The 14,626-nt window shown below is 39.5% G+C and overlaps 1 protein-coding gene across 1 annotated transcript in view; it reads left to right on the plus strand.

The window, feature by feature from the left end:
- The window catches only part of LOC112045940 (unconventional myosin-Va), a 54,986-nt gene that overhangs the window by 28,259 nt on the left and 12,101 nt on the right, over positions 1–14,626 (plus strand). The window contains exons 28-37 of the mRNA XM_024082339.2: positions 1,949–2,058; positions 2,716–2,823; positions 7,080–7,179; positions 8,000–8,111; positions 9,147–9,284; positions 10,253–10,457; positions 10,880–11,025; positions 12,109–12,326; positions 13,021–13,170; positions 14,437–14,568. Coding sequence (XP_023938107.2) covers positions 1,949–2,058; positions 2,716–2,823; positions 7,080–7,179; positions 8,000–8,111; positions 9,147–9,284; positions 10,253–10,457; positions 10,880–11,025; positions 12,109–12,326; positions 13,021–13,170; positions 14,437–14,568 — 1,419 coding nt within the window. The remainder of the gene's footprint in view (positions 1–1,948; positions 2,059–2,715; positions 2,824–7,079; positions 7,180–7,999; positions 8,112–9,146; positions 9,285–10,252; positions 10,458–10,879; positions 11,026–12,108; positions 12,327–13,020; positions 13,171–14,436; positions 14,569–14,626) is intronic.

The following is a 14,626-nucleotide window of genomic DNA, read 5'->3' on the forward strand; positions in this document are numbered from 1 at the left end:
TTGCATTTTTAATTTTGGGCGTTGGAAATAGACCTTCATTTAACTTCATACTATATTTGTACGCTTTTTCAACGTCCATTAAATGCGAATGGGGGCTCATTCCTCAATTTTTCAGACACTTCGCCACTTTCAGACCTCCTCCTATATACTCACTCTTTATTTTCTCTATGCTTGTCACACCACACATCTACTTCAACATATGAATTTCGTTCACATGCATTCTTATAACACTCTCATCCATACTGCACGACAGGTCTTACCAAGGGCGTAGCTACCCCCGTATCATTTAGTGTGAAAGAAGAAATTAGTCAATCTACAATCTCACTTGATCTGGTACTTCCTGGAGAAAACACTGTTATAGAGATTTTCGGGATTTGCCACTCGTATATTGGATAGGTAGGGAGAACAACACGAGCAGAGAAGGGGAGTGTTGATCGATCGTCAATGAATTCCTTAACCCTACATCCAGTAGTCACAAGTCCTGGACTTTGCTTGGTGTTTTTCTCTCTACCACGCGATGGACCCGGCACCCGCACGGTGAACCCATGGAATGCTAAGATATTCGTCTCATATTCGTTTCTGACTCATTTTAATACAGGTCCAAGGCAAGCTACACCACTGGGTTTTACAACCGTTTTGTATATTTTACCCTTAAGTTTAAGAGGCATTCGAGGGTCACATAGTACACCTGAGACCTGTCGTTATATTTTTAATACAAATTATGTTAATATTGTTATTCAAAAAAATAAATTGAATTTTTACGCAGAAACCATGGTTCCAAGCCCTGAAGAGTGTTGTGAGTAAACGTGAAACTAAATGTGTCCGCATTAGAAGCTTTACCCTGTTTATTTTGTTCATAGGGCGAATAAATGGTTTTATTTCGAAGTTAGCGCATTATGAACATACATATTTAGTAAGTTAGTTTGAGTTTCATTTCTTTGACCGACTATGGTTAAACCATTTAGCGATTATGCTACATAGCTTAAGTTAGTATTTGGATTACTCGAATTAATCGAATTGATAAAAAAAATATAATGATTAATATGATGAATTGAATAATTAAGAATTACATTATAAATATGTATAATTTAGAACATTTAGAATGTTACGTTTAGTTTAGTAGTCGGGTAAAGAAATGAACTTTCGTTTTATAACAAAAAATGTTTAATTTTTATGAGTCAGGAAATTATTAACTCGAAACTGTACATTGTTTATTTTTTTTACTAAATGTACTCTAATTTTTATTTATTATCTAGATCTAGAATAGGAGATTGTGCAGTTTTTCGTCATGTTTAGATGTTATTAATTTATGTATTATGCTTTTTCCCCCAACGCTTTCCATCTACGTTACCGCATGGTATTTATGTTTGTTTTGTTGTTTAGCATAAGTTTAACATTATATATGTATATTTAATAAAACTCAATAACAAGCCAGCCTCGTTGGTTCAATAATTGATCCACATTGCTTTATATTACGAAATCCCTGGTTCGAATCCTGGGCTGTGACATGCTGAGCTATTTTTTTTATATAGTAGCATGTTTTTTTTATATACTTTACAAGTACCACCATACTTGATGGTAAGTGATGATGCAATTTAAGATGAAAGCGGGCTAACTTGTTAGGTGTGGGATAAAAATCCACACCCTTGAAGTTAGTCCTAGACAGTGGTCTCACTTTATGTTAAGTGACGGTGCAGTCTAAGACGATGACCCATACATCGTACCGGAACGCTAAATCGTTAGGTGGTATGTATTTGCAGTTAGGGTGATGACTAACCGACGCTTACCACCAGACGAATTATTCTAAGATTTTTTATATATATTTTATATAGATTCACAATTTACTTTAAACAGGTAGAAGACTTGATGGTTGATCTAAAAGTTCAGGTTAACCTAATGGATTTGTGATATGTTTTTACTTTTCCTGATGTTTACTTTTCATACGCAGACATCGAACCTGAAGTCGTTGGCCACTTCCAACTACGGCTCCGACGTGGATATCATTAATGAGGACGGTGAGCTGGCGTCGGCGTACCAAGCGCAGAAAGGAATCAACAGGTATTGACGATTATACTTTTATTTATTTAAACCTTTTTAATATTTAACAGTGATAGCCCAGTGGATATGACCTTCGATTCCGGAGGGTGTGGGTCCGAATCCGTTCCGTCTCAATCGGTGAAGGAAAAATATCCTGAGGAAACTGCCAATAGTGTGAGAAGTCTGCCAATCCACATTGCGCCAGCGTGGTGGACTATTGGCCTAACCCCTCTCATTCTGAGAGGAGACTTGAGCTCAGCAGTGAACCGAATATGGGTTGATAATGATGAATTTAGAATATTTTACAATGATACAATAGTTATTTATGCCACTGTTATGTAATGGCCTTATTAGCAATTGTAGCACAAGTGCTACAATTGCTAATAAGGTGCAATGGCCTACAATATTTTTTTACGACCATGATAAAATAAATATAATTCACATAACATACTATATAATTGGCTTTGGGCATAAATATGTTTTAGAATTAGACTTCAATTTCGAAAAGTGCAGGTCAATAGACAAAGTTGATGATGATGATGACTTTTTTTAACCTACACTATGACCAATAAATAGAACTTGATATTACTCAAGATTTATATCAGTTACTTCTACATGTATCACCAGGAATGCATCACCATTTCGGTATTTACGCTTATACCTGAACATTTATTGCAGACAACTGCAAGAGGAATTGCAGGACGAGAAGAAGTTCTACGCCGAGCATTTAGCGCAAATTAAGCAAGAGAACGAGCGCCTTCGAGAAGAGAATGAGAAGTACCAGAAGTAAGTAGTTCTACTAGTACTTTTAACCCTTGGCATTTATCCATCGTCTCTTTCATTCATTTTATTTCCATCTATTTGTGCTATTTCAAAATCATTCAGAATATTTCTTTTAACGATAATAATTTTAAATTTAGCCTATTTTTCATACTAATTTTCTTTACAGAAACTCATAATTTTTTGGTTGTGTATCACATATGACTCATCGTTGATTTTAATATGTAGGGCATGTTATACATTTTCTCTTTCAGTCATCAAGAAATATCATATACACCGTTTAGAAGAATTTGGAAAAACTTAGAGTCGCCATGGACCGCTACGCAGCCTATTTTCTTTTCCGAAAATATTACCATGCACATTTTTACAATTTTTAACATGATTTACAAAAAAATGGTGCTTTCTTAGAGATTAAATACTGTAAAAAGTTCTATAAAATAATGAAATCCACACTAAAGTTTGCTAAGTGATATTAGAGATAGGTAACGTTTATATTATGTTGTGACTGGTTTCATAATTTGTTTGACTTTATTGTGTTAAGTTTGATTTTTATATTGATTTTCACATTAATAAAACTTGTTAAAAATGGTCAAAATAGACAGTTCTTTCATGAACACCCTTTGAACACACAGTGCCCATTATTACTTAATTAAATGATAGTTAAGTTGATTTAACTCGAGGCAACTATGCCAGCGTACCATCAACCATGCTGACATATCATTCTTAATTAGTGTAAATGGATTTGTCCGTACTAATTAATGATAATAAATAAATAAATGCACGCACCCATAGAGGCACAATCTATTAAGGCTGTTGCCATCAATTATGGTAATATAACCATCATAATTAGAGTAACCATCGATTTAGGACTGCTGCCATCAACTATGCTAATATAACCATCATAATTACAGTAACTATCAACTAGGTTCGCTGCCATCAACTATGCTAATGTTACCACCATCCTTAGAGTAACAATCAACCTGGACTGCGGCCATCAACTATGCTAATGTAACCACCATCTTTACAGTAGTCGTTAACTAAGATTGCTGCCATCAAACATCCAAATATATACACCGTCATAAAAGTAACCATCATCTAAGAGTGCTGTCATCAACTTTGTTAATGTAACCATTGTCCTAAAATGGAACCGTCTTCAATAGAAACGTCATCAACAATGACTGCTGCCATCAACTATGCTTATGTAACCGCCATCCTTAGAGTAGCAATCAACTAAGATTGCTGCCATCAACTATGCTAATGTAACCACTGTTTTATAGTAAACTAAGACTGATGCTATCAACGATGCAAATATAACCATCGCCATTAGAGTAACCATCAACTAGGACTGCTGCCATCCACTATGCTAATGGAACCACCGTCATTAGAGTAACCACCAACTGAGACTGCTGCCATCAACTATGCTAATAGAACCACCATCATTAGAGTAACCATCAACTGTGCTAATGGAACCACCATCATTAGAGTAACCATCAACTGTGCTAATGGAACCACCGTCATTAGAGTAACTATTAACTGTGCTAATGGAACCACCATCATTAGAGTAACCATCAACAGTGCTAATTGAACCACCATTATTAGAGTAACCATCAACTGTGCTAATGGAACCACCGTCATTAGAGTAACTATTAACTGTGCTAATGGACCACCATCCTTATATAGTTGTCAACTAAGACTGATGCTATCAACAATGCAAATATAACCATCGTCATTAGAGTAACCATCAACTAGGACTGCTGCCATCAACTATGCCAATGGAACCACCGTCATTAGAGTAACCACCAACTAAGACTGCTGCCATCAACTATGCTTATAGAACCACCATCATTAGAGTAACCATCAACTGTGCTAATGAAACCACCATCATTAGAGTAACCATCAACTGTGCTAATGGAACCACCGTCATTAGAGTAACTATCAACTGTGCTAATGGAACCACCATCATTAGAGTAACCATCAACAGTGCTAATTGAACCACCATTATTAGAGTAACCATCAACTGTGCTAATGTAACCACCGTCATTAGAGTAACTATCAACTGTGCTAATGGAACCACCATCATTAGAGTAACCATCAACAGTGCTAATTGAACCACCATTATTAGAGTAACCATCAACTGTGCTAATGTAACCACCGTCATTAGAGTAACTATCAACTGTGCTGATGGAACCACCATCATTAGAGTAACCATCAACAGTGCTAATTGAACCACCATCATTAGAGTAACCATCAACAGTGCTAATTGAACCACCATCATTAGAGATACCATTGACATTGTAGTAACAAGCAACTAGGACTGCTGACATAAACTATGCTAAAATAACCATCATCCTTAGAGTAACCATCAACTAAAACTGCTACCCTCAACTATGCTAATGGAACCATCTTCAATATATACGTCATCAACCAGGACTGATGCCATCGACTATGCTTATGTAACCACCATCCTTAGAGTAACAATCAATTAAGATTGCTGCCATCAACTATGCTAATGTAACCACCGTCTTTATAGTAGTTGTCAACCAAGACTGATGCTATCAACAATGCAAATATAACCACCGTCATTAAAGTAATCATCAACTTGGACTGCTGCCATCAACTATGCTAATGGAACTACTGTCATTAAAGTAACCAACAACTATGCAAATATAATCACCGTCATTAGTTAACCATCAACTATGCTAATGTAACCATCCTCACTATAATAACTAACAACTATGCAAATATAATCACCGTCATTAGAGTTGCCATCAACCATGATTATGTAACCACCGTCTTTCGAGTATCCATCAGCTAGGACTGCTGTTATCAACTATGCTAATATAACCACAGTCATTATAGTTGTCGCTAAGTATGACTGCTGCTATCAACTATTCTTATATATAAAAATCATCATTAGAGCAACCATCTACTAGGACTGCTGCCATCAAATTACGAGTATGCTAATGTAACCAGCATCATTACAGTACTCATCAACTGTAACTGCTGCCAACAATACTAATAACCTTCATTAGTATTGTCATCAACTAGACTGCTACCATCAACTATGCTTATCCAATCATCGCCATTATAGTAGTCAATTACGACTGCTGCCTGGTTTTCTATGATGCAAAGGTCGTTATTGGCGTAACCACCGATTAATACTGCTGCCGTCAATTACGCTAATGTAACCATCGACAGTGTTTTCATCAACTATGACAGCGGTCATCAACTATGCTAATTTCACCACCGTCGTTAAGTTGGTCATCAATACTAGGATTGCTAATGTTACCATTGTTATTAGAGTTGTTATCAACTAGGACTAGTGCTGTCAACAATGCTTATGTAATCACTGCCATTGACGTTGTCATCAACTACACTGCTGCCATCAACTATGCTTAAGCAACCATCGTCAACTATGCTTAAGTAACCATCAACTAGTAGGCATTACTGCTATCAACTATGCTAATGTATTCATTAGAATAACCACCAAATAGAACTGCGTGCTGTCAACTAATCTAATGTTACCATCTTGTACTCATCAACTTTCAACCAAGACTGCTGCCATCAACTATACTTATTACTAATGTAACTTTATTAGGGATAAGAATCAAGGATCAACTGTCAAATGTGGAATATGACTCAAATGTGTCCATACAAATACACTCTATTATACTGATAGTATATTTTGATAGGATATTGCTTTTTGAATATAGTACGCCACTGTGTAGGCCTTAGATACGCACCACGACATATATTATAGAGACAAGATAATGATAAATGTTGACAATAGCTTAATAATCTAAAATACAGATATAAGAACTTTTTGATAATTCCTTCTTCAACTTTTTACCATAGAACTGCCAGGCATTGCAGAGGTCTGCAACTTTACATTTTCCCTACCACTAGCATCTTCATCTTCTAGGCAAGCGCGTTTAGGCTACATCATCGCTTACTGTCAAGCATGATTGCAGCCAAGCGTTCGCCTTTGTAATGTAGAAAAAAAAAGATATTTTGTTGCGTTGGAGTGAAGGAATGGGACTGGGACAACTCCGCTGCTATTTGTCGACAATATGTCTTTTTCTCTTCACGATGTCGCTGAAGCACTTTAGGATAACTGGAGACTGTTTTCTATTTGCTCCAGCACCATGATCGTAGTACCGTCATATTCATTCATAAATGTTTATCATTATTCATATTCATATTTATAGGATTGTTATATTTTAATTAGACGAAGTTTTTGTAACGATTAATTTGATTTCTAGGATGCTGAGCAACGATCTGAACCAAGAGCCCCGGACCAAGGGGCAAGAGTTCGCTCAGAATGAAATCGTACGATTGACTTCGGAGATGCTGTCCTTACAGGTAAAGGCCATTGGGTGGATTTGCATGCAAAAAAATCATGGCAGGGTTGCCATGATTTTTTTTTACCAAATAATAGGGTAGTTGACTCATATCATAGCTCAGCGAGTCGCGAAGCTGGAATGGCGACCCCGCACCGGAAAGCGCAGTGTTGGTCGACTCCCCATTAGGTGGACAACAAGCGGGTTGCAGGGAGCCGCTGGATGCTGGCGGCTCGAGAATGTGTTTGGAAGTCCATGCAAAAGGCCTATGTCCAGCAGTGGACGTCCATCGGCTGATAATGATGATGACGATGACTCATATTATATTTAATATTAACAATATTTATTTCGATAATTAACTAGACTGCTGCCATCAACTATCCAATCCAATTATCGCCATTATAGTAGTCAATTACGACAGCTGCCTGGTTTTCTATGATGCAAAGGTCGTTATTGGCGTAACCACCGACTAATACTGCTGCCGTCAATTATGCTAATGTAACCATCGACAGTGTTTTCATCAACTATGACAGCGGTCATCAACTATGCTAATTTCACCACCGTCGTTGTCATGACGATGACTCACATCAAATTTAATATTAACAATATTTATTTCGTGTAGTACATGGTAAAGGTGTCCGAAATATATCAATATTAATTAATAAAAGTTAAGGATTTCTTTTAAACTTAATTTAAAATTTATGTATTTTTTCAAAATTTCGGTTTCTACAAGTCTCTGCTGTTTGTCTGATGTCATCCAGCTTTTGGCCATCTAACCTTTTACTTGTCCTAGAACAGGTAAAAGTGATAGGAAATGTCCATTATTGAAGTTTTCTTTATAGGAGCGCGTAGACAAGCTGTCAGAGAGCTGTCGCAAATATAAGAACCAGATCAGACTGTTGCTGCAGAAGCTGAAAGAGGCGGGCGTTGAACACGTGGAAGATATATTGGAAGGTAAGGAATTTATTTATTTATTTATTTTTAAGGGTACCAACAGGTTATGACAATTAAAATTGAGTTTTACAAAAACATAGATTAGTGAAGTTGTTGTGTCATAGACCCACTTATAGGTTACCTCAACATGCGTAATTTAGTACTCGAATAGATACATAAAAAGAATTAAAAGAATAATAAATAGGTTAATTAGACTAAATTAGGGAGAAAACTGTTTTAGATTTGCGTTTGAAAATATAGATATGGATCTATCACACAATTACATTATGAACAGAATTAAACTAATATAACCATGAAAAGAAAAAAAAACAGTATAATCTAAAGATAAAAATAACATTTACTTACCATGGCTGTTGCTATTGCTGTGACATTCATCGATTCAAGTGCCATACAATTCTCAGTAGCTCAACGGTAAGGGCAGTCGGACTCAACACCGAGGGGCGGTGGTTCGATCCTCGCCCCGTTGGTCTATTGTCGTACCCACTCCTAATACTGTCTTTCCATATTTAAAAGATATGGCAAATATTCTTTTAAAAAAAATTTGATTATTGTCCTTAAACCTCGGCGATTGCAGCGCTATCCAGTATTAAACTCCAGAATTATTACAATAATTAAAAAATAATAATGTTTACTAGTCGAAATGCTGTGCAATAAAGGTAAGTTTAAGCCATTCTGATTTTTTTATTCTTTCCATTGCATGGCAGAAGTATTTGTTTTTAATATTTACATGTTAGCTCTTGACTACAATCTCACATGATAATGATGCAATCTGAGATGAAAGCGAGCGAAATGTTAGGAGGAGGATGAAAATTCACATCCTTTCTACACGATGTCGTACCGGAACGCTAAATCGATTGGCGGTACATCTTCGCTGTCGAAGCCTCCCACCAGCCAGACTTGGACCAATTAAGAAAACCTCATTCGGAACCCTGGATCTCCGTCTTGTAAATCCACCGCGCATACCACTGCGTCACGGAGGCCGTCAAAAATTATTCAGGTTGTTGAAATGTAGAGACAATTTGATTGATTTTCCAGAAGCAGCCACCATGCCACAGAACACCAGCACGGCGATGGAGGTGAAGCCCGTGATGCGCAAGAAGGAGCGCGAGTACCTCGGCATGTTCGAGTACAAGCTGCAGGACGAGGGGACCATCATCAAGAAGCTCATTATGGGTACGCTAGCACTATCATCAGCGCCGGCCCGAAATAAATTTTAAAATGGAGCGAGATCCAATTATGGGCGCTCTCCTGTTTATTCCTAATGATATGTAGATACCTATATCAAATTATGAGTGTAAAGTAAGAATGGAACGCGAAGATCTCAACCATACTCTGAGGCTGGGGTGACCAATTGAATATCAGGCGCAGTACCGTCTACGGTTGCGAAGGATTATCATTTAGGTGCTCTTTAGGATTTGGCGCCTGGAGCGACTGCTCCGTTCGCCGTATGGACGGGCAGACCCTGACTATCATCATACATACATATATTGAATCAAACTAATTTATCACACTATAATTTCTTTATTTCTTTACATAATACAACATACTCTAAATCTATTATTTAATTGATATTTTAATAATATTGCAATACATTCCCACAACAACTGGATAGGTGTTGTCGCGAAGACAGTTGAACAAGGAATGAAGGCCACTATGACAGCCCACATCGTCTTAAATAGCCAGACGAGCCAGTTCCACTATGCTCATTACATTCATTTAATAAAAATAGGTAAACATTAATGATATTGATATTGAATCTTATTAACAATTGCTAGCAAACAGCTAACACATAGAATAGAGACGTGATATCCCAGTGAAAATTTTTATTAAGATTTCTATGGTAGCGATAGTATGAAAGAAATTACGGAATGTAGCAAATTATCTCGTTGAGCATCGCGCATCTTAGGACTACAAACGTTCTACACCTTTCGGTTTCTACATGACTTCGTACCGGAACGCTAAATCACTTGGCGGTACGTCTTTGTCGGTAGGCAGGTAACAGCCAGACCTGGACCTATTAAGAAAACCTCAATCGGCCCAGACAGGACCTCCTGTTTGTAAATCCACCGCGCATACTGCGCCACGGAGGCCGTCAAAATATCTAAAAGATCTACCTTTATTAAGAATTGATATGTTTCCAGATCTAAAACCCCGAGTGGCGGTGACCCTGCTGCCAGGGCTGCCGGCGTACATCCTGTTCATGATGATCCTCCACACCGACCACGTGGACGACGAGCCCAAGATGCACGGCCTCATCCGCGCCATCCGCATGGGCGTGCGCAAGACGCTCAAGCGGCGCGCCGAGAGCGTCGAGTACAACGCCATGTGGCTGTCCAACATACTCCGGTGAGTACGGGACTTGCTCTAGGGAGCAAGTATTTCAAGGCCTTGGGTAAAGTAGTAAGTAAGTAAAGCAGTGGATGACGAAGGTCAAAATGCTTATGGCGCGATATGGCGTAGACACCGTCACGCTGCCATCGCGTTAATGTTTTGTGTTGTAATTGTTCACATAAACTGTTTAGTGTGGGCATGGAGAACATATCATACAGGGAAGGTGAGTGTTTTTGCATTCTGAAGGGATCCATTAAACCTACTCTCAAGGTCACAAGATCTGGGACCTGCTCGAGATGTTTCTACCACAAAATAATGGTACAATCACTGCCTCTGCTACCCGACGTGTCACACGACCTTGAAATCGTTTTGCTCACCTTTTGAGCAAAAGCTTTTTAGATGCTAACACATTCTGACAGCTGTTGTTTCGTCCACAGCCTGTTGAACAACTTGAGGCAGTACAGCGGGGACGCCATGTACCAGGAGAGCAACACGCCGCGCCAGAACCAGCAGAGCCTGCGCATCTTCGACCTGTCGGAGTATCGCCAGGTGCTCTCCGACATCGCCATTGGGATATACCAAGGTGCCAGCTCAAGAGAGCAAGCCTTATCTCTTAAGTTTGTTATCATTGTGTTCCTGCCGCAAAATTGGTGGAATAACACCACGCTCCGCGCGCCCCGCACCTGCGCACTGTGCCGTCCACGTCCATTTCTGAGTTCGTCTAATGCTCCATATCACAGAACAGATAGAAGTAGCAAGGGGGTGTGGCCCGCTTACACCCCGGTGTGCGGAACTTCGCAAGCGAATCCGCGCATGTACTAGCAATCTTGTTTTGTTTACTGACAAAAGGAATAAATAACAATCAACTCTAAAGTAAGGCTAACATATTTCTTTTTTCACTAAATAATAAACAGCCATTTAGGCCACTTCCCCGGGTACGCTCATATTTTAATCAATGGATATATAGCCTACTAGCGGACGCCCGCGACTTCGTCCGCGTGAAACTCGATGTAACCTTTCAACTACCTTTACCCTACCCCTACCCTACCACTATCTTTCCCCTACCCTACCACTACTATACCCCTACCATACGTTGAAATTTTTCCTGAATTTCCTTTGCTATAAACCTCACGGAGCCCGAGACCTATCCAACAAATGCAAAACCGTAGAAATCGGTTCGTGCGTGCTGAAGTTATAGCGTCAGGAAGGAAAACCCGAGTTATTTTCATATAGTACTAGCGGACGCCCGCGACTTCGTCCGCGTGAAAGTCGATGTAAACTTTCAACTACCCCTACTCTAGCCCCACCCTACCTTATCCCCACCCTACCTTATCCATACCCTACCCCTACCCTACCCCTACCCTACCCCTACCCTACCCTACCCCTACCCTACCCTACCCCTACCCTACCCCTACTCTACCCCTACCCTACCCCTACCCTACCCCTAATTTTCTTTGCTATAAACCTCACGGAGCCCGAGACCTTTCCAACGAATGCAAAACCGTGGAAATCGGTTCGTGCGTTCTGGAGTTATAGCGTCAGGAAGGAAAACCCGACTTATTTTTATATAGTGGATATATATATATATATAAGATGACACTTACAAATAACTTGATTTCTAAATCATTTCATTAGAGCCAGAGATTAAACTCTATATCCTGTGCAGGTCTGATCACCCTCCTGCAGCGGCAGCTCGAGCGGCTCATCTTCCCCGCCATCCTGGAGTACGAGGAGATCAGCGGGCTGCTCGGCCCCGCCAAAGTGGCCGCCCCCTCGCCCCCCTCCGCCGGCCCCGCGCGCCTCAAGCACGATTTGGCCTCGACGCACGACTACCTCAAAGTGCACGCTGTTGACACACCTTTGAGGGTCACCATTTTCAAACAGGTTAGTGGAAGCAACAGTTACTGGGCTTTAGCCTAAAATAACAACAGGGAATTCAATGAATTTTCATCAAAAAATACCTAAAATATATGCATCAAAAGCCAAGAATTAATATAAAGGCGGTGTTGAAAACGGCTTCTCAAGAGCAATCGAATGATACTAACATAACACCATTTGAAGAAACAAAGCAGTGTCAGGAATGTGAACGGATTAATGGCGAGCGAATCAACGACATTGCCAATACGTCACGTACAACTTGAATCTTAATATATAAATCACGAAATCTCAAAAACCGCGAAACGTACAACGATGAAATTTAGCAGGGAGGTAGTTCATAGATAGCAGAGGTCCGCTAGGAACGGCTTTTGCGAGACGGCCAGATTAAGGAGGTCTAAGGGCGGACAAAATCGCGGGCGTCCGCTAGTTATTTTATATTAGCTCTGACGTCACATGGGTCTAAGCTGAAAATCAGAACCGTGTATTATGCTTGTATGTAGTGCCCGGCACATATACTGAGCTGAATAGCCTTTATTTTAACGGCTACAGACAGTCATGCTGGCATAAAGGTAGGGTGCTGACTGTCTGTAACTTATACATTTGAATTTCTTTTTTAAATTCAAATACAACAATAAGACCGTATCAATGACACATTCCTATTTTAAAAAATAGTGATTTAGATGTGATATTGTAATTCCAGCTGTTCTACTACATCTGCGCGTACAGCCTCAACCAGCTGCTGCTGCGCAAGGACCTGTGCTGCTGGGCCAAGGGGCTGCAGATCAGATACAACATCTCCCACCTGGAGACATGGATAAAGGAGCATTTGGCCGAATATGGGCAGAAGAATGTGAGTATTTACGAAAACATGTATAAATTTTAAAGGACTTGCTTAGTAACAGTGAGTAGGCCTAAGATATGTCATAGTACTCTAGTAGTTGGACTGTCGCACCCTTTCGTCGCAACGGAACGAAAGAGAAACCGATATTTTCGATTTTGCCGACAGTGCATTTATCATTCTCCAGTCTCGAAATATGTTGTAATGCACATCTTAGTAGAAGATAGATATTTATGAATGTACGATGCATGTAAGGTACAAGTTAGTATGCATTACTCGTAGCAGGTGGCTTACAAGGCAGGTGCGAACCTAACTTTCATCCAGTTTATAACTAGCTCTGAACTTATGTGACATATATTCTATATTTTACTTTCTCATGCCTCAACGATTACGTTAAGCCGTCCGCCCCTATCGTTACTACATTTTGACAGTGAGTTACACATTATCACACCTTTTTAACGTGGGGAAATCCACGGGGAGGCAAGAAGGTTATGTCGGACTTCAACCTACTAAAACCCCACGGTGTTCCAACGCGCCGCCTGATGACTGAGCCACATTTCGTAAACTACCGCAACCTAGCCAAAGGCAAAAAACTCAGGCACTTGTAAATCTATCTCTCCTGTTGTGTTATTGAGATCGCTTCGGGAACATTGAGATCGTTAACAACTCGACACATTATCACCCTATGCCAACCAAACTATTGTTGCACGATTGATCTATTTAAAGCTCTTACTCCTCTATAGAAGTCAGGAGATATAATATTATGAGGCTGGTGTTTAACGTAAAAAACTTCGATATTAGACAGGACTATGTCAAAAGGTCTAATAGGTTTCTTTAGGACAAGGAAATAAAAGCACCTTACTGTCCCAAGTTCGCGTTTTGGACAATTTTCACGTGGTGCGCGGTGTAAAAATTGTCCAAAATTACTGATAAAACACAGCAGCACTCTATACACAATCACACAAAATTTACAAGGATTTATAAGCGTCCTTTTTTGCTGTTATAAAAACAACAACACGCTATATGCGAGCGGTCTTATTGACTTGTGATGTGGCGGGTGTCTAATTGGTTCACGAATCGCGCATAGTTTGTTATATGAGAATAGGTAGATCGAAGATTTCAAGAAGAAGAAAGAGACAGATAGCTTTCTTCGCGTTTTTATTAATTAACCACTAGAGGCTTCGCTATAAAGTGAACCTTTAATGATTCTGATTGCAGATAATGACTTATTACGCTAAAAAGTATAAAGTTATATAGGTCGATGATGATTGTTTTCAGATGGAAGAAATTCTTAGCGTGCTGAAGCCAATAACGCAAGCAGTACAACTGCTGCAAGCGCGCAAATCAATGGCCGACGTGCGCAGCACGGTGGAGATGTGTGCCGACCTGTCCGCCATGCAAGTTTGTAAGGTAAGATGTATTGTTATGTAGTTTGTTTGTTTAATGGAATACGCGGCTCACAGCAGCA

Source organism: Bicyclus anynana, chromosome 18, assembly GCF_947172395.1.
Source record: "Bicyclus anynana chromosome 18, ilBicAnyn1.1, whole genome shotgun sequence".
Classification (NCBI taxonomy): domain Eukaryota; kingdom Metazoa; phylum Arthropoda; class Insecta; order Lepidoptera; family Nymphalidae; genus Bicyclus; species Bicyclus anynana.